The 22,295-nt window shown below is 32.0% G+C and overlaps 1 protein-coding gene across 7 annotated transcripts; it reads right to left on the bottom strand.

The window, feature by feature from the left end:
- Positions 1–73: 73 nt before the first annotated feature.
- On the bottom strand, positions 74–19,254 carry LOC111060119 (gastrula zinc finger protein XlCGF57.1-like). Of its 7 annotated transcripts, none has more exons than XM_039441096.1 (4): positions 19,091–19,254; positions 15,513–16,710; positions 3,582–3,704; positions 74–3,497 (listed from the first exon to the last, which is right to left on the bottom strand). In XM_039441096.1, exons 1-4 carry the CDS (start codon positions 19,100–19,102, stop codon positions 3,172–3,174), a joined length of 1,659 nt encoding a protein of 552 aa, XP_039297030.1. In that variant the 5' UTR covers positions 19,103–19,254; the 3' UTR covers positions 74–3,171. The 7 variants fall into 7 exon arrangements, with proteins under 7 accessions (XP_039297030.1, XP_039297032.1, XP_039297029.1 ...); XM_039441098.1 differs by adding an exon at positions 3,741–4,839 and having other exon boundaries at positions 74–3,704; positions 15,455–16,710; positions 19,091–19,251; XM_039441095.1 differs by having other exon boundaries at positions 74–3,704; positions 19,091–19,253.
- Positions 19,255–22,295: the final 3,041 nt, after the last annotated feature.

Raw genomic sequence — 22,295 nt, 5'->3', positions numbered from 1 at the left:
ACATACAAAATTTTATTTATTTTTATATTCATTGATACAATATCATTGTTAACTAAACATGAATGATTGGAAAAAGAACAAACAATAGGCTTAAAGCCCAAAACGTTACCTTTCACAAATTTTGATAGAAATAGTCCAAAAAAGTTATGTTTATCACTTCATAAGTTTCATTAAATCTTGAGTCCAAAATACATAAAAACTAGAAACATAGAATTAAGATAAAATTTTAAAAACAAATCCAAAATTTCACAATATTATAACTGATAACTGGGAAATACTATAGGCTACTAATTGAAAGATTCAAAATTATAGAGAAAGGAAGACTGGTGAAAAAAATCAAATTGAAGGGAGCAGAAGTGTGTTTTTCAAGATGGCTTCAAAGATCTCAAAGTAGAGATCTGGGGTTGAATACTAAAGTTAGAATGTTGCACTATGTTTTACCAGTGTTGTTATATGGAGTAGAAACATTGACACTGACAGGAGCTGCAAGCAGGCATATGAGATGTGGCTGTATAAGAGGATTTTGGGAGTTGGGATGGGTCATGTCACTAATACCAAAATTCTTACAAGAATGAGAACTGCTGAGTAGTGTATAAGCGAGAGAGTTGCAGTAATTGGTGCATATTATAATGATGAATGCCCTAAATGCCTAACCTAACCATCACTGTTATGATATCATACAGTGAATAATGCAAGGAAGAAGAGAGATCATCAGAATAAGAGTTTCGCGGCTGAAAGATGAGAGGGTACAGTTGTCCATGAATACTGCAGAGTTGTTTCATGCAGCTGAGGATAGAGTGAAGCTAGCCACCATGGTAGCCAATGACAGGTACATGAAGAGAGGTAGCCTATGACAGGCACATGGAAAGAAAATTGGGCAGTGCTATTGAACTGTGATCAGCTTCTTCCTCCTGTGTGTGTCATTAGATGAGTGATGAGACTCTAGCCAGATATAAATAAATATAAATAAGCAGATAAAAAATACAGAAATTGCTTACTTAATGTAATAGGATTAGAAATCACTCATTACTTTATACTAATATTACACATAAACACACTCTTTATCTAAGTAGAAACGTTCCCACATTTTTTCAACTTGTTCAATGTTTTTGTGGAAAAATCAAGTTGGAGACTAGCTGCATTTAATTAAATAACATATTTTCCATTGAATAACACATTCCCAAATAACATCATTAGTTGCCATATAACCAATGCTCACAGATTAGAGTACACCTAACTCTGTTCAGTAATCATCTAGCAGCAAAACAAGTAATCTGGTGAAAACAAAGAAATAATATCTACAAATATGGATGAATCAATAATATCTTTAGAAGGTAGTATCTTGTTGTAGGAAGTATATCAATGAAAGTTCTCAGATCTATATTTCTTAAGAAGATAGTCACTAAGACCAGCTGCAAAGTAGACCCATGCTAATTCATGAAAAGCGACCCATGCCATGGGATGTTTTGTAAACCATTGCTATAGAATTATTCATAATCAATCAGCTGACAAGTGGATTATTCATTGCATATATTAAACAGATGTCTGGAGAAGCCTAGCAATGGTTTACAAAACATCCCACAGCATGGGTTGCTTTTTGTGGATAAGTAGCATGGGTATACTTTGCGGTGGGCCTTAAGAAGAAATCATTCAAAATTCTCAGATTGAGACATGTCCACTTTTTATTTCAACTAGGCTTTTAACATAAAAATTGCCCATATTGATTTCAAAGAAGAATATGTGTGAGTTTGTAGGGAATGGTGTCAGTAGATGTTTTCTACAAACTCAAATATCAAAACATATAGATTTATTGATGTTTCTTTCCATGAGGAAACACTATATAATAACTCTGTAGTAGTTCAGACACTGTGTTACTAGTAAATATTTGAAAAATCAGAGGGTGATGTAGCTCCTCTTCAGGAGTGAAATGCATTCCTCAATACTCCAAGAAAAGTAAGTGTTTTTTTCAAATATTTACATGTAACACAGTGTCTCAACTACAACAGAGTTATATATATGTGGTAGGTCCAGAAAGTAAGTTCCGTTTGGTAATAAAATTAAATTGTGTACAGATACTGAAAAGTTATTTATTGCACAAAATTCTACAAATCTTAAACTACTTTTCTACATAGCTACCGAAATTTTGCAGACATTTGTCATAGCGTGGCACAAGTTTTTGTATGCCTTCTTCATAGAAATTTGCCGCCTGTGTCTTCAACCAGTTGGAAACAGTTTCTTTCAGCTTGTCGAAATTTCAGTTTTCTGGTAACAATTTCATGCATTTGTGATTGTAAATTTAGGGAAATTCCATAGCAAGAGCTCTAATTGTAAACCTTTGGTTTTCATGGATATTGTCATCAATTGCGTGAACCAGTTCTTCTGTAACCAAAGATGGACGCCCACTTCGTTCTTCATCAAGCACATCACTACGTCTGTCATTGAACCGACGGACCCATCTTCTCACCATTGAATCACTCATCGCACTTTGTCCATAAACATAGCAAATTTGCCGATAAATTTCACTTGGGTTCACTTTCCTTGCATTCAGAAAACGAATCACAGACCTAATTTCACAAGCGGCGGGATTTTGAATCAACACTGACATTGTAAACAAGCACAACTAAACGTATGTGGCTGACAGCAATCTCCAAATAGCGCACGTTCTTCTCCTTGATACAGAGCGTCTCCCGCACATGTGCGGAACTGTGATCGCAGTGCTGTAGCGGATATAAATTGAAACGGAACTTACTTTCTGGATGTGCTATTGTATATAGATTAAATACAGCAGGCTATCAAGAAGTGTCATTGATGATTCCCTGGCCCTACCCTCTTCATCAATTTAATTATTCAAAATCGATTTAAATGCCCATTAGAATTTCAAATTACTTATAACTTTCACAAGATGTCTGACATAATTTTAGAAGAATTTTGGAACAAAAAAATCAGGCATATTGATTTGTGTTCACAGAAATTACAGCAGAGGGCATTTTTCTTAAGTGTGTGACTTTAAATTAATGTTTGATGAGATGTGATTTCTGTGTAGCTTTGTAGTCACAGAAATCACAGTTCTTTCTCCTTTGTGTGTCCTTGGATAAGTGATGAGACTTGATTTCCATGCTGTTTTGTAGTCACACAAATTACAGCTGAAGGGGTTTTCTCCTGTGTGTGTCCTTAGATGTTTGATGAGATCTGATTTCCGTGTTGTTTTGTAGTCACACAAATTACAGCTGAAGGGTCTTTCTCCTTTGTGTGTCCTTGGATAAGTGATGAGACTTGATTTCCATGTTGTTTTGTAGTCACACTAATTACAACTGAAGGGTCTTTCTCCTTTGTGTGTGTCCTTAAATGAGTGATGAGATTTGATTTCCGTGTTGCTTTGTAGTCACAAAAATCACAGCTGAAAGGTCTTTCTCCTGTGTGAGACTTTAAATGTCTGATAAGAGTTGATTTACGTGTTGTTTTGTGGTCACACAAATTACAGCTGAAGGGTCTTTCTCCTGTGTGTGACTTCAAATGTCTGATAAGAGTTGATTTACATGTTGTTTTGTAGTCACAAAAATTACAGCTGGAGGGTCTTTCTCCTGTGTGTGTCATTAGATGAGTGATGAGACTTGATTTTTGTATTGCTTTGTAGTCACAAAAATCACAGCTGAAGGGTCTTTTTCCTGTGTGTGACATTAAATGTCTGATAAGAGTTGATTTATGTGTTGCTTTGTAGTGTCTGATAAGAGTTGATTTATGTGTTGTTTTGTAGTCACACAAATTACAGCTGAATGGTGTTTCTCCTGTGTGTGTCCTTAGATGAATGATGAGACATGATTTCCGTGTTGCTTTGTAGTCACACAAATCGCAGCTGAAGGGTCTTTCTCCTGTGTGTGACTTTAAATGTTTGATAAGATTTGATTTCTGTGTTGCTTTGTAGTCACACAAATCACAGCTGAAGGGTCTTTCTCCTGTGTGTGTCCTTAGATGAGTGATGAGTTGTGATTTCCATTTTGTTTTGTAGTTACAGAATTTGCAAGCATGTTTTCCAGCTGTGTGTATTCTACAATGAAGATTCAATTCTCTAGTGCTGCTGAATGCTTCATCACACAACTGACACTTTGTTAATTCACTATTAATCACATTCTTCCTTGCATGTAAGTCCACCTCATTGCAATTTTTTTCAGAATCTTTCATCATAAAGTTTCCAGAAGTTGCATCAACAGACCTATAAGAGCTTGAACCTTCTTGTTCCTCATAGTATGGTATACACAGTCCAGATGATACACTTTCACTTTCATAATTCTCAGATACTCCATCAGAAGAAAAACCTTCAATTTGCATCAATGCATCTGAATGGTCTATTTCAAAAGATTGTTGTTCCTCCTTAATTTCCTCAGTTTCAAATTTAATTTTTTCAACAACAGTGAGGTCAGAATTCAGTCTATCTGAGGAGAGAGAATAGATGCTTTCAATCTGCAGACAGGTGTCACTCTCTTGCTTTATTTCTCCACTTCTCACTCCAATATCTACTCCACATTGTTGTTGTTGTTCTTCTTCTTCATCTTCTTCAATTAGTTCCTCTGGTTTGATCCAAATTATTTCAATGGGATGTTTGGAGTAATTGTGGTCCAAGTATACACTGTGATTATCTACATTGAGTTGGATGTGATGCTTATCTTCAATGGTGTCTTGATGTTTATCTGGTTCATGGATTGGCCAAATACAGTTGTCCATGTCTGGTCCTTGATGTTGTAAATGGGGCATTGACCTTGAGATGTCTTGACCTTGACCATCCAAGTAGTCTGGCTGCATCTGGATTGGACTGGATCCACTGTGGCTTCCACACTCTTCTCCCTGTAAACAAGTCAGTGGCTGAGTTAGTCACATTTGGTGGAGTATTTTGACAAATAAGTAACAATTATTTCATGGCTTGAAACAGATTTGATAAATTTGAATTTAATGAATGAACTTTCAATGAATGGATTTGATAGAGTACTTGGATACATAATTTACAACTATTTCATGGTTTATAACAGATTTAGAGCCGGTTTCCGAGCTTGGGATTTAGCTAAGTTCTAGACTTTAACTGGCTTTAAACTCTGGAGTCAGAAAATTGGCTTTCCGAGTCAGAGCGTTAACCTAAAAATGTTCAAGCGAAATAATACAAGGATTACCTTGGAATTTATATTCCAATCTGAATGTTATTAATCAATGTCATATTCAACATATTAATAATAATAACAATAATAAATTATTATTATTCCATTTTTTTTCAAAACAAATCAAATTTTTATTCCAAAATCACTGGTTAGGATCAATGATCAATAATAGCATAACTTAAAATGAAATGTTTATTCATGCACCTTTCAAAGGTTTTGCTTTGAATATGCCTACAAAGAAATCAAAACATATTTTTACAAAATAGTTTTTAGAGCATGCTCATTTGAATTGTCCCGCTGTAATCAGCTGATTCGATTTTGCTATAATGCCAACAACACAACAGCAAAATATTGTGAATTTCCCTCATGTTAACTGCATTAAAGTCCTGGATTCAAATAAGTCCAGAACTTGATAGACTCCAGAGTTTAGAAGACAAATTCATGACTCAGAAAGTCAATTTAGACCCGAGAGCTTATTTTAGTCCTGGACTCTGTAAGTCCAGAACTTATAGATCCCATACTCGGAAACTGGCCCTTAATTGATGAACTTTCAATGAATGGTTGAAATAAAATTCAGGATAATATGAATTTCACCCTTTGATGTTGTATATCTGAAGAGGGATTAACATTGGTCAACTTCACTTGAATTCAAGTTTTCCAACATTAGTGTAAAATAGGCAATTTGAAAAACATGTTCAACATCTAAAAATCTTGTGGATTCAAGTTTCTGTTCTTGTAAACTTGACTTCAAGTTTGCAAAATACATTTATTCTATACAAAATTTGAATTCAAGTAACTTGACTAAGGTGAATCCTACTTGAGGTTTTGCTTCAACAAAAGATTGTTTAAACTTTATTTCATAAACTTCTGACAAAACCAAGCTTCTGATTTCGACTTTCCCCATGATTATTATGAGGTAGAGCCTGAGTCACTACTGTGAAGTTAGCAGTTATCCTTCCTAATAATCATAACCTCATATGAACTTGCAGTTCCACATTATTAACATAGGTACAGAATTTGACAATATTTATGGTTATAGGTCTTATTAATCAATCAATTTCTATTTTATAATTAAACAAATTCATTCAGTTTGTGATTGACAGTTAACATAACAATAGAAGCTCAACCAAACAGAGAGCTTTTTCCAAGTGAGTCACTGGTATGATTGGTAGGTTATGGGTCAAGACAAGTCCAACTCTCTCAGCCCTCCTTTTTCCTGAGAAATCTTGAAATTAATAAAGATTACAGATATTAACTTAATTTTGACAAAATAATAAATAAGTATTCATTATTTTTATGTTTTCTGGATAATGCAGATTGCATTTCAAAATACAAAAGTTTTTCCAGTGCAAAGCACGGATTATCGACCAGTCATATATAGGCTATTTGTTTCTGTTATTACTAGGCTAATGTAGCATAGTGCTTTAAATTCATCATAAATGAATAAGTAGACTTTAATTATTTAACTCTCTTTAGAAATATATAATATTAATTGGATTTACAGGTTATGTTGACTTGGTTCTTGATTTATATGCAACTATTACTATATGAAGTGGGCTACTTACTTCTAAATCCATTACTGTTGAAATAATATAATTATTTCATTTGTAATTTTAAACACTGAAGGGCAATTGTATTCAAAATTTATCTAAATGGACAATACTAACCACCAACAAAATACTTTTTTCTATTTCCTATGGCTATGGGGTATGGGCACTACCTCCGTAAACAAAGCCATAGTGCATTCTGGTGACGTCATAACACGTAGGGCTTCTCACCACCTCCTACGGTGGTAGTAGGCTACTACACTAGGGTTTGATATTTTCTATTTGAAAATGGAAGATTAGCTTTGCAATTCAATCAGTCTTGATTTTTCAGTCTATAATGTTGTCTATAAGTATGTACTCTTGTAAAATAATTTATTTTTGTCATTTCATGTTACAATATGAGCCACATAATATGAATAGAACTAGTATTTAGCTGGTTCAATTCAAAATACAGTAGGTACTTCGAAACATTGAATTAATGTAATCAGAAACTCATAGATGCCTCATCATTGAATTAAAGGATGATAAATGCTTCTGAAAGTCACAAATAGTAACAGAGATTGATTCATACAATTAATAGTGTTATCCGTATTGATGTGCAGATCATAATTATGTCATTAAACATAGCATATAATGTACTATGGAGAGCCTTAATCATTACAGGTTTCTCATGCATATTGAATCGAGAAAATATACTTATTCAACCTAAGTATAATAATTTGTTCCATCAATCTTGACTCCTCAGGTATAATCATGATCATGAGCATAATCTTTGGCATAGAGAGGAAAAACTTACAAGCATTTACAATAAATATTATAGTAATTACCAAGTTATCAAAAAATAAAAGACACATTCTTAGGGTGGAAATAAGCACACGGTTCTCTTATTTTTATTCAATTTATTCTCAAAATAGTACCGGTATAGGTCTACAGTTTACGCTACAGCCTACTTTTATTTTGTTAGAGTCTGTAGTTTTCTTTTGTTGGATACTTTTACAATTTTTGAATTTTTTTCTTTGCAATAATTTTTCAACAAAGTATTAGAGCAAGTCCTGATCAATGTCAGTTGAATTTCTTCTGACCTATGCTTCTCGCAATAGTCTATGCTCATCTCCTTCTGGTTCAAAACACTCATTGTTACATTAATTATCAAATCCAATTGATTGCTGACTAACAAAAACTTAGACTCTAACTCCTTACAGCTAATTATTTTCTTAACTATTATAAAATTATGTACAATTGTATTTACAACATCAAGAGATGGGAATCTGAGGCCTCCTCTATCGTTTGAATGAATGAGCCTGAAATTTGGATGTTCATTCAATTCTTTTTCAATCGTTAAGTTGCATTCACAATTTTTACACTTTTTCCTCTTTAATAAGGAGTGAGCACAATACCCTGCTAAATAAGTTAGCAAGGGCATGTCAGAATCCACATTACTTATATCACTATCATCAACTTGGATATTTACAAAATCATCAGGAACATAATACGATAAAGAATGCAAGGATTCCTCACTTCCTTCATCAAAAAAACTGTCTATAACAAATGAGCCTTTCGAGCCCGACTGCAGGCTCAATTTCATAACCGAGAAATTTCTTATTTTGGTTTCAATTTCATAAATTTGTCGGATTGAAATATGGTATTGGGAACCAGCTAATCTTCTATACAGCCCAAACCTAAACTCTAAATCGTCTGTTTGGATTTTACCTGGTAGTATGTAACTCATTCCTAGCTCTTTAATACAATATTCTGTAAAATCAATCATTGCATTTGTGGTAATTAATAGAGCAGAATGTGTCTCTCTAGTTAATTTCCCACTCTCACTTAAGGAACTTTTCCACAAATCTAACCAATTTACAAATTTGTGAAGAAATAATAGTTTTTCATCACTTTCACTACATGTTAAAGGCTCCTGAAAGTTATTTCGAAGATGAAAACCTTTACATGGTGTTTTAACATTCATAATGTCAAACCATTTCCTAAAAATACTTATGTAATTACTGGTGCTTTCAGCATTCATCAAATTATGTTTTTCTGAAAGTTCAGTGAGACTCTTAGCAATATGGGAGTTGAAAATATCAAGAGCCAGTTTTACATTCTGCCTTTCCAGGCTTGTTGGCCAAAGAGCTTTTTGTGACAAGGTATAACCAAATTTCAACATGTTTCCACACTCAGCTTCATACATTTTTCTAATTGTGGAAAGTGAGGCAACATTAAAAGAATCATTGGGACTAGGAATAACACTACTTTCACTAATACTACTGTTGCTACAACTATTATCATCATGTACATTATTACAATTGGTTTGATCGAAATCAGGGTAAAGCATAGCTTGACCACAATTTTTCTGGTTGAGCCAGTTATTCCGTACACACTTGATGATGTGCACAGAATCTATACAATAAAATAGTGGTCTCTGAGGATCACAAGGGTGAGGGTAAACGTACTCTGCCAGTGGATTGTTGAACATCCTCATAGCCTTCCTATTGATAGAATTGTTGTCAGTGACAACCATCAAAACTATTTGTTGACCTATTGTTCAGAACACATAAGACCTATTGTTGTGAACAAAAATCAAACAGATCCTTATTGATTAACTGGTAGCATAGAAAAAGCATTGTGAGCTTACACTATTAAAAATGTATTTTATGCTGTAAGACATTAAACTACCGTACCTACTAGTAGGCTACCAGTATCCAATATTGATAACTTATTAACACAACATTAAACACATTACGGGTTGAAATTATGTGTATTGATAATAATATTATAGCACTATAAGGCTAATGTGATTGTGATTGAAAGCGATGCTAATTAAACAGATAAACTTATAGATAGGGGTTCGATTACTTGTTCTAAGTCTAATAATTATTATAGGTTGTAGTTTGATTTGGAAATTAAGTTGTTATGGATCAACCATAACACTAGACCAAAACTTTTTTCTATTATTGAAACAAACTAGAGATTTGATGTTTGAATGATTTTATATTCATCCTCACACAAATAGAATACTTTACAAGTAAATATTATATAGGCCTATCATTTATTGAGAATACACAATCATAAAAATGATGGGGATAGAACCAGACATACTATTTTGATCCAAAGTCCAAACAAGGTTATGTTTCTTCTGTACTAAACTGTTTTTAAATCAGATCATTTAAATTTCAAAATTTTGAATTATTTAAAATGCAAATACAAGAAATAATAAAAAAATTCACTTAAATAATAAGTTGAGAACTTGAAAATATGAATAAACTTCAAAAAGGTTGAGTAACGCACTATACATCAATAAAAACACTAACTCACATTAATTTGTTGATTTCATCTGATCTATATCACTCACATAATAACTCATAATCTATCATCTATAAACTATTATTTTTCAATAGGCTAATCTATAAATTTCAATAATATTTTAATTCCAGGATTAATTTACGGTCAAATAGGTTACGCTAAACAAGCCTACACAAGCACACGTGGTGAAAGATTTTGGCTACAACAAAGTTAACTTATCTTTTAAAGAAATATATGAAATGAATTAGTATACTTAACTTAACAGTATGATCGATGCTTTTGATTGTACTCAAAATAGAAACATTTTGCACGTTTTATTCAATATATGATTTCAAATAGGAATCTTTAATTCACTTCAACTGAGTTGTGGTCGATGTTGTAGAAACGTTCCATGATGAAATAAAAACACATAGATGTTGTCAGTTTTCTACACTTTAATTTGGTACACGACCATGGTTTCGTGACCACACAGGTCACATTTTCAAGCTGACTAAATCAGTCACGAAACCATGGTCGTGTACCAAATTAAAGTGTAGAAAACTGACAACATCTATGTGTTTTTATTTCAACTTTAATTCACTGTTAACTGGGACTGCACTGCACTGGTCAATACACTAGTGTCTGACTGTCAAGTGTCAAGAGTGGGCTCTTCAATCCCCTACGTATACCTACGTCACAGAACTTTCTCTTCGGAGCGCTATGGCTTTGTTTAAGGAGGTAGTGGTATGGGCCGGTGTATGTATGGATCTTAGACCAGTTATAGAATAAACACGCCCTATTGTATATTCATACTGAAAGTCGATAAAGCCAACATCTACTGCCACATCTCCAAATCGTGACGTCAACATCAGATAGAAAACTTTCCTGTAGAGTTTTTCACATTGTTTTCCATAGAAGATTGTGTCTATTCCAGCGGGAGCGCAGCTAGAGTTTAACATTTTAATAAATAATAATTTACATCCTTCTGAAATAGACATAATCTGAAAGTTTTCTATCTGATGATGACGTCACGATTTGGAGATATGGTAGTGGATGTTGGCTTCAGAGGCTAGACTTCCCAGCGTGTCTATTCTATAACTGGTCTAATGTATGGATGAATAAACTCTGGATATTTTTATCTTGATTATGATATATCGATATTTTTATCTCGATATATGATATATCGACAATTTACCAATGATGTAGCAGTAAAATTTATAACAGATTATAGGTCTTCCAATCCATATAATTTTAATTATTATAGTTTTTTGATAGTAAAACAGCATTGTCATTCCTCTGCCTTGCCACTGCATTCTACAGAAGATAGCTGATACCAGTATTTCAGATGTAATATTAACTGTTTATTCTCCTTTAAAAATAATCATACATATAATAATTATTCAATGATTAAATGAAAAATTTTCATAATTGAAATTGAATATTTTTTTCAATCAATTATATTTATATGTTGTTGAAAAACGATGAGGCAATGCTGTGGAGCTAGAGAAGGATAGTGGTATCTGCTTTGTTGAATGATAGACAAGGATAGCAACACCAATGTTTTTCAAATATACTGCCATTATAACGTGGACCTCACTATAGTGTCTGTTTTAAGGTGTACATCAAGATTTTATGTATCAAGACTCCTTTAATATAGACAATATCAATGCTCCCCATTCGAAGAATGCTCACAGTATGATGTGATGAATCACAATATAAATTGTCAAATAGCTTTTTTGATTTAGGATATATCAACACAAAACATAACACATCAATTAATTTTTATATATTTTTTCTTCTCTAATTATTATTATTGTACAAGTGACAGTAGTAGGTTTCAAAATTTATGAGAAAGAAAGAAAGAATCATCTAATATTAACAAACAAATATCGGGGCACGGAGCTTTGCTAATTATTTATTTATAAACTATTGATAATAATAACACAATTTTTTAAAATAATTGTGGAAGGACTAACAGGCACAGCCCAAAACTGTTTCTTCCCGAATTTTGATTTATACACTGTGAATAGTCCAGAAAGTAGATTATGTTTCATACACTTGAATTCAGGTTCAATTTTTAGTCCAAACATTGAAAAACAAAAAAGTTCTAATTTATATTATTATTTACAAACCAAATTAACACTCACAAATCACTTAAAATTGTCAAATAATTATAAACTTTGAAAATTATGATATACTCTAGTTTAGAATGATTATCATGTCATGTCAAGGAATCAGATTATTTTGATTGTCAATTAAAATTTTTAGATAATAATTCTCGCTGATTGATAAAACAGCTGTAAATAATTCTGTTTCTCTCCCACACATACATCTTCTTTTTTGACAGCCGACGAAATTATCATCTGTTTTTCCAAGGATCAATAATTATTTTTTATTGTTATCCTTTTCATGTCCTTAAGGCTGTGCAAAGCCTAAAAATTAACTTTCTACTGGTGATATTTTTCAAAGTTCTTTGATTCATATATCATCAAGCTATCAACATGAAAAAGGTGAATGTTTGCTTAACCTGAGCACTTAATGTTCAAATTCTTGGGACAGAACATTTCAAATTCGGTAAGAGATAGTGATAGTGATGATCGTCACTATACAAAAGTAAGTGCATTTTCATTTCAAAAGTTTTTTAAAATTCAAGTTTAAAAATTTAATGTGGAATATGTGTGCAAAATTCATTTGCTGCACTCAAAAATCAAATCAAATCAACTTTTATTCAATGATATCGCTTACATGACAAATTCCTTTATACAAATTATAATACAGATCATTGAATACAATACTGTTTGCTTAAGAAAAAATTACCAAAAATAACTCAACTTGAAGTTATTTTTGGTTATTTCTAGTAAATTGAATAAATTTCTCAAAAATTTATATTTTCAGAAAATTTTTGTTTTACTAGATCAACAATACCATAAAGAATCTATAGTCCAAATCTCATGGATTTATCTCTTACCGAATTTGAAATGTTCTGTCCCAAAAATTTAAATGTTGGGTGCTCATAATTATCTGAAAAATTAATGATTGGAAAAATATTTTTCCTGAGAAACCTTTTTTATTTTGATGGCTTGATGATATACAATTCGAAAAACTTTGAAAAATATCACCAGTAGAAAGTTTATTTTTAGCCTTTGCACAGCCTTAAATGAGTTTTCCCAGGGATGAGACCTAGTGCAATAAATTTTTTATATCATAAACCTACTATGTTCCAAATTTCTTAAAAATTGTTAGAGCCAATTTCGAGGTCTGTTGAACATAAATAACCAGATATAAATAAATATAATTAAGCAGATATAAAAATACAGAAATTGCTTGCTTAATTGACCCAGTGAAGTGAGGTCTAAGATTCAAGTCAATGGTTTGGCATTTCTCTTGATGTTTGAATGTTTATATGTTACACATTGATGGCGAAAAGCGGTAATAGATTTTTATGAAATTTGACAGGTATGTTCCTTTTTTAATTGTGACTCGACCTATATACAAGGTTTTTGAAAATTTTGCATTTCAAGGATAATATAAAAAGAAAAAGGAGCCTCCTTCATAAGCCAATATTAGAGTAAAAATCAGACTATAGAATTATTCATCATAAATCAGCTGACAAGTGATTACACAGATGTGTGGAGAAGCCAGTCTATTGCTGTATTTCCATAAGGTCTATAGTTTCAATCAGGTACTTGTGGATGAGAATTCTGTGTGAGGTCTACTGTTCACAGAACTACTAGTATAATATGATTGGAAATTACTCATTACTTTACACTAATATTACACACAAACACACTCTTCATCTAAGTAGAAGCGTTCCCACATTTTTTCAACTTGTTCAATGTTTTTATGGAAAAATCAAGTTGAAGACTAGCTGCATTTAATTAAATAACATCTTTTTCGCCCCACTTGGATGTAATGAGCTGGTTTTCGTGAGTCATATGGAGGCCGAAAGTGATTGTTTTCTGACCAGGCCGGTAAAATTTTTATGGCCCTAGGGCTGTAAAATAACCTTCAAGTCAGCTGATTCTGATTTGATGTGAACGTGTTTACAAAATAGTTTATGAAACGAAATCAATTCTATGCTTCTAAAATTGAATAAAGTATTCTGCAATAAGATACCATTATTTTATTTGGATGAATGGAATATAAATAAGATATATTATGAACTATTCAAATTCGATTTTCAGAGTAGGATAGAACTTCTAGCCTCAACTTTCACAGTCGACGATGACAAGCATTGTTGACTAAACAGCTGATCAAAAAACGTTTCATTATTTGTGTTTATTGTTCAAAATCAAAACATTCATAAAAATACCATCTTATTGCCATTTGAAAGAATAAAAAAGTATAATCTCAACCTCCCATTTTAACATAGAAACATAAAATTAAAACATAATTGAACATAATCTTTTAGGTTATTTGGACAAATTGAGATCCTCACCCTGTCATGGTCAATAGATTTTTATGAAATTTGACAGGTATGTTTCTTTTTTTAATTGTGCATTGACGTATATACAAGGTTTTTGAAAATTTTGCATCTCAAGGATAATATAAAAGGAAAAAGGAGTCTCCTCCATATGCCAACATTAGAGTAAAAATCATACTATAGAATTATTCATCATAAATCAGCTGACAAGTGATTACACAGATGTGTGGAGAAGCCAGTCTATTACTGTATTTGTATAAGGTCTATAGTGTCAATTAAAGAGTTATGCATCTTTAAGCTGGGTTTACACACAGCCTACTATAGATATTATTTAAAGTAAGCCATGATTTACACCAAAGTTGAAATTGAAATTCTTCCAAAAAATACATTAAATTACAACATATTACAATGTATAACTGAAAATAGTGGAAAAATATTGCTTTAAACAACTCACCTTCCAAAAACCTAATATAATGGGTGATTAAAAATAAACAAATTAACTAAATAATGCTGGAGAAATTATAAAATTTTTGATTGTAAAAAATTAATTTTCATCAGATAGAAAGATTATCACGGAACTGGATGAATTATATCATATGGAATTCAAATTCAAATGTGAAATGAGTTTGTTAACATTTAAAACAAGTGACATCAGGTACTTGTGGATGAGAATACTGCGTGAGGTCTACTGTTCACAGAACTACTAGTAATAATAGTTTCTCTGATTGTCATTACTCTGAGAGCAGTACGGAATTGGTTACATGATACTGGAATTTACCAGGCCGAGGAGCTCATTGTAAATAGAATATAGGATAAACTACTGTCATCTTTTTATAATATATCTATAAGTATTATATTATTCTACCTAACCTTTATAACTGAAATTATTAAATAAATTTTTATACATATTTTAGAAAATTATTATGATCACCCCAACTAAAACTTATTATTATAGTGGGATATTATAATTAGGACTAAGTTTAGTATTAGCAACTTCTGTATGTATAATATAATAATTATGTATATGTTATGTTATATTGATTCATATTTACAGAAATTACCGCAAGAGGCATTTTTCTCCAGTGTGTGACTTTGAATGTCTGATAAGAGTTGATTTATGTGTTGTTTTGTAGTCACACAAATTACAGCTGAAGGGTCTTTCTCCTGTGTGTGTCATTAGATGATGGATGAGAGTTGATTTCTGTGTTGCTTTGTAGTCACACAAATGACAGCTGAAGGGTCTTTCTCCTGTGTGTGACTTCAAATGTCTAATAAGATTTGATTTGTGTATTGCTTTGTAGTCACACAAATCACAGCTGAAGGGTCTTTCTCCTGTGTGTGACTTTAAATGTTCCATAAGATGTGTTTTCTGTATTGCTTTGTAGTCACACAAATCACAGCAGAAGGGTCTTTCTCCTGTGTGTGTCCTTAGATGAATGATAAGATGCGATTTCCATGTTGTTTTGTAGTTACAGAATTTGCAAGCATGTTTTCCAGCTGTGTGTATTCTACAATGAAGATTCAATTCTCTAGTGCTGCTGAATGCTTCATCACACAACTGACACTTTGTTAATTCACTATCAATCACATTCTTCCTTGCATTTTCGATATGTAAGTCCACCTCATTGCAATTTTTTTCAGAATCTTTCATAATAAAGTTTCCAGGAGTTGCATCAACAGACCTATCAGAGCTTGAACCTTCTCGTTCCTCAAAGTATGGTATACACAGTCCAGATGATACACTTTCACTTTCATAATTCTCAGATAATCCATCAGAAGAAAAACCTTCAATTTGCATCAATGCATCTGAATGGTCTGTTTCAAAAGATTGTTGTTCCTCCTTAATTTCCCCAGTTTCAAATTTAATTTTTTCAACAACAGAGAGGTCAGAATTCAGTCTATCTGAGGAGAGAGAATAGATGCTTTCAATCTGCAGACAGGTGTCACTCTCTTGCTTTATTTCTCCACTTCTCACTCCAATGTCTACTCCACATTGTTGTTGTTGTTCTTCTTCTTCTTCCTCATCTTCTTCAATTAGTTCCTCTGGTTTGATCCGAATTATTTCAATGGGATGTTTGGAGTAATTGTGGTCCAAGTATACACTTTGATTATCCACATTGAGTTGGATGTGATACTTATCTTCAATGGTGTCTTGATGTTGATCTGGTTCAGAGATTGGCCAATCATAATTGCCCATGTCTGGTCCTTGATGTTGTGAATAGGGCATTGACCTTGAGATGTCTTGACCTTGACCATCCAAGTAGTCTGGCTGCATCTGGATTGGACTGAATCCACTGTTGCTTCCACACTCTTCTCCCTGTAAACAAGTCAAAGGCTGAGTTGGTCACATTTGGTAGAGTATTTTAACAAATAAGTTACCATTATTTCATGGCTTGAAACAGATTTAATGAATTTGAATTTAATGAATGAACTTTCAATGAATGGATTTGATAGAGTACTTGGACACATAATTTACAACTATTTCATGGTTTATAACAGATTTAGAGCCAGTTTCTGAGCTCGGGATTTAGCTAAGTTCTAGACTTTAACTGGCTTTAAACTCTGGAGTCAGAAAATTGGCTTTCCGAGTCAGAGCGTTAATGTAGTTGAGGACTTGAATAGATTTTGGAGTTTAAAGATCATGTTAGACCCTGGAGTTTATTATTTCGCTTTCTGAGTGAAGGGCTTATAAGTCCAGGACTTGAATTAGATTCTCGCCTCTTTCTGAGTCAAGGATTCATCAAAAATCGTTAAGTCCAGGACTTGAAACAGCCTGATTTTAAACCTGCAACTGGGGTAGGGTTCAAATTCAAGTTCTAAACTATACTGAGCTAACACAATAATTGTGTTAGAATTATTTAGTTATTGTTTTGGAGTAGATAAAAAGCCAAACAGATGTCATGGAATACCTGAATTATTTGGATTAGTCTATCTAAATTCATAATTTATAGTTTGCAAGTTCATTTTAGAATAAAATTGTATCAGAATTATGTGCAAAAACTAACCTCATTTTACAACTGTAACATAACCTAAAAATGTTCAAGCGAAATAATACAAGGATTGCCTTGGAATTTATATTCCAATCTGAATGTTATTAATCAATGTCATATTCAACATATTAATAATAATAATAATAAATTATTATTATTCCAGTTTTTTTTTCAAAACAAATCAAATTTTTATTCCAAATTTACTGGTTAGGATCAATGATCAATAATAGCATACCATAAAATGAAATGTTTATTCATGCACCTTTCGAAGGTTTTGCTTTGAATAGGCCTACAAAGAAATTGAAACATATTTTTACAAAATAGTTTTTAGAGCATGCTCATTTGAATTGTCCCGCTGTAATCAGCTGATTCCATTTTGCTACAGTGCCAACAATACAACAGCAAAATATTATGAATTTCCCTCATGTTTACTGCATTAAAGTCTTGGATTCAAATAAGTCCAGAACTTGATAGACTCCAGAGTTTAGAAGACAAAATCATGACTCAGAAAGTCAATTTGAACCCGAGAGCTTATTTTAGTCCTGGACTCTGTAAGTCCAGAACTTACAGATATTGAGCTCAGAAACCGACCATTAATGGATGAACTTTTAATGATTGGTTGAAATAAAATTCAGGATAATATGAATTTCACCCTTTGATGTTGTATATCTGAAGAGGGATTAACATTGGTCAACTTCACTTGAATTCAAGTTTTCCAACATTAGTGTAAAATAGGCAATTTGAAAAACATGTTCAACATCTACAAATCTTGAAGAAGGGTCTTGTGGATCCAAGTTTCTGTTCTTGTTAACTTGACTTCAAGTTCGCAAAATACATTTATTCTATACAAAATTTGAATTCAAGTAACTTGACTAAGGTGAATCCTACTTGAGGGTTTGCTTCAACAAAAGATTGTTTAAACTTAATTTCATAAACTTCTGACAAAACCAAGCTTCTGATTTCGACTTTCCCCATGATTATTATGAGGTAGAGCCTGAGTCACTACTGTGAAGTTTGCAGTTATCCTTCCTAATAATCATAACCTCTTATGAACTTGCAGTTCCACATTATTAACATACAGAATTTGACAATATTTATGGTTATAGGTCTTATTAATCAATCAATTTCCATTTTATGTTTAAACAAATTCATTCAGTTTGTGATTGACAGATAACATAACAATAGAAGCCCAACCAAACAGAGAGCTTTTTCCAAGTGAGTCACTGGTATGATTGGTAGGTTATGGGTTCAAGCCAAATCCTACTCTCTCAGCCCTCCCTTTTTTCTGAGAAATCTCAACATTAATAAAGATTACAGATATTGACTTAATTTTGACAAAATAAGAAATAATTATTCATTATTTTTATGTTTCCTGGATAATGCAGATTGCATTTCAAAATACAAAAGTTTTTCCAGTGCAAAGCATGGATTATCAACCAGTCATAGATAGGCTATTTGTTTCTGTTATTACTAGGCTAATGTAGCATAGTGCTTTAAACTCATTATAAATGAATAAGTGGACTTTAAGTAGACTTTAATAAGTAGACTATATTTCTAAAGAGAGTTGAATAATATTATTTTTAACTCTCTTTTTTTTAATTATTTAACTCTCTTTAGAAATAATATATAATATTAATTGGATTAACAGGTTATGTTGACTTGGTTCTTGATTTATGCAACTATTAGTATATGAAGTGCGCTACTTACTTCTAAATCCATTACTGTTGAAATAATATAATTATTTCATTTGTAATTTTACACTGAAGAGCAATTGTATTTAAAATTTATCTAAATGGACAATACTAACCACCAACAAAACACTTTTTTCTATTTCTTATGGCCATGGGCCGGTGTATGTATGGACCTTAGACCAGTTATAGAATAGACACATCTATTGTATATTCATACTGAAAGTCGATGAAGCCAAAATTTACTGTCATATCTCCAAATCGTGACGTCAGCATCAGATAGAAAACTTCCCTGTACAGCTTTTTTACATTGTTTTTCATAGCAGATTGTGTCTATTCCAGCGGGAGCGCAGCTGGAGTTTAACATTTTAATAAATAATAATTTACATTCTTCTGAAATAGACATAATCTGAAAGTTTTCTATCCGATGATGACGTCACGATTTGGAGATATGGTAGTGGATGTTGGCTTCAGAGGCTAGACTTCCCAGCGTGTCTATTCTATAACTGGTCTAATGTATGGATGGATAACTCTCGATATATGATATATCGATACTTTTATCTCGATATATCGACATTTTACCACTGATATAGCAGTAAATATAACAGATTCATTAGTCTTATTATAATATATATTTTATTATAATATTTTTTTTTGAAAAAAACATTGTCATTCCTCTGCCTTGCCACTGCATTCTACAGAAGATAGCTGATACCAGTATTTCAGATGTAATATTAACTGTTTATTCTCCTTTAAAAATAATCATACATATAATAATTATTCAATGATTAAATGAAAAATTTTCATAATTGAAATTGAATATTTTTTTCAATCAATTATATTCATATGTTGTTGAAAAACGATGAGGCAAAAATGTGGAGCTACAAAAGATAGTATCTGCTTTGTTGAATGATAGACAAGGATAGCAACACCAATGTTTATCAAATACTGCCATTATAACGTGGACCTCACTATAGTGTCTGTTGCAAGGTTTACATCAAGATATGTATCAGGATTCCTTTAATATAGACAACTTCATTGCTCCCCATTTGAAGAATGCTCACAGTATGATGTGATGAATCACAATATAAATGGTTAAATAGCTTTTTTGATTTAGGATATATCAACACAAAACATAACACATCAATTAATTTTTATATATTTTTTCTTCTCTAATTATTATTATTGTACAAGTGACAGTAGTAGGTTTCAAAATTTATGAGAAAGAATCATCTAATACTAACAAATAAATATCGGGGCACCGAGCTTTGCTCATTATTTATTTATAAACTATTGATAAAAAGAACACAATTTTTTTTAAATGATTGGGGAAGGACTAACAGGCACAGCCCAAAACTGTTTCTTCCCAGAATTTTGATTTATACACTATGAATAGTCCAGAAAGTAGGTTGTGTTCCATACACTTGAATTCAGGTTCAATTTTTAGTCCAAACATTGAAAAACAAAAAAGTTCTAATTTAGATTGTTATTTACAAACCAAATTAACACTCACAAATCGTTTTAAATTGTCAAAACATTAGTAACTTTGAAAATTATGATATACTCTAGTTTAGAATGATTATCATGTCATCTCAAGAAATCAGATTATTTTGATTAAGTCAATTAAAATTTTTAGATAATATTTCTCGCTGATTGATAAAACAGCTGTAAATAATTCTGTTTCTCTCCCACACATACATCTTCTCTTTTGACAGCCGACGAAATTATCATCTGTTTTTCCAAGGATCAATAATTATTTTTTATTGTTATCCTTTTCATGTCCTTAAGGCTGTGCAAAGCCTAAAAATGAACTTTCTACTGATGATTTTTTTCAAAGTTTTTTGATTCATATATCATCAAGCTATCAACATGAAAAAGGTGAATGTTTGCTTAACCTGAGCACTTAATGTTCAAATTCTTGGGACAGAACATTTCAAATTTGGTAAGAGATAAACTCATGAGATTTAGAGGATAGATTCTTTATGGTATTGTTGATCTAGTAAAACAAAAACTTCCTAAAAATATAATTTTTTGAAAAAGTTATTTAATTTACCAAAAATAACTAAACTTATTTTTGACTCTAATAACTCAAGTTATTTTTGGTTATTTTTAATAAATTAAATAAATTTCTCAAAAATTTATATTTTCAGAAAATTTTTGTTTTACTAGATCAACAATACCATAAAGAATCTATAGTCCAAATCTCATGGATTTATCTCTTACCAAATTTGAAATGTTCTGTCCCAAAAATTTAAACTTTGGGCGCTCATAATTATCTGAAAAAGTAATGATTGGAAAAAATATTTTTCCTGAGAAACCTTTTTCATTTTGATAGCTTGATGATATACAATTCGAAAAACTTTGAAAAATAACACCAGTAGAAAGTTTATTTTCAGCCTTTGCACAGTCTTAAGGGAGTTTTCCCAGGGATGAGACCTAGTGCAATCAAATTTTTATATCATAAACCTACTATGTTCCAAATTTCGTGAAAGTTGTTAGAGCCAATTTCGAGATCTGTTATACATAAATAACCAGATATAAATAAATATAATCAAGCAGATATAAAATACAGAAATTGTTTTCTTAATTGACCGAGTGAAGTGAGGTCTAAGATTCAAGTCGACGGTTTGGCATTTCTCTTAATGTTTGAATGTTTATATGTTGTGCATTTACAGCAAAATGCGGTAATAGATTTTTATAAAATTTGACAGGTATATTCCTTTTTTTAATTTTTGGAAATTTTGCATTTTAAGGATAATGTAAAAGCAAAAAGGAGCCTCCTTCATATGCAAATATTAGAGTAAAAAGCAGACTATAGAATTATTCATCATAAATCAGCTGACAAGTGATTACACAGATGTGTGGAGAAGCCAGTCTATTGCTGTATTTCCATAAGGTCCATAGTTTCAATCATGAACTTGTGGATGAGAATACTGTGTGATGTCTACTGTTCACAGAACTACTAGTATAATAGGATTGGAAATTACTCATTACTTTACACTAATATTACACACAAACACACTCTTCATCTAAGTAGAAACGTTCCCACATTTTTTCAACTTGTTCAATGTTTTTGTGGAAAAATCAAGTTGAAGACTAGCTGCATTTAATTAAATAACATCTTTTTCGCCCCACTTGAATGTAATGAGCTGGTTTTCGTGAGTCATATGGAGGCCGAAAGTGATTGTTTTCTGACCAGGCCGGTAAACTTTTTATGGCCCTAG

The sequence above is a fragment of the Nilaparvata lugens genome, chromosome 14 (genome assembly GCF_014356525.2).
Source record: "Nilaparvata lugens isolate BPH chromosome 14, ASM1435652v1, whole genome shotgun sequence".
Lineage (NCBI taxonomy): Eukaryota > Metazoa > Arthropoda > Insecta > Hemiptera > Delphacidae > Nilaparvata > Nilaparvata lugens.
This window is presented reverse-complemented; position numbering and strand designations above follow the sequence as displayed.

Excerpts from the sequence above, each read along its gene's own strand:
- LOC111060119 (XM_039441095.1), bottom strand. Across the intron at positions 3,705-15,512 it reads GTGTGACTACAAAACAACAC|ATAAATCAACTCTTATCAGA; the intron begins ATAAATCAACTC and ends ACAAAGCAACAC.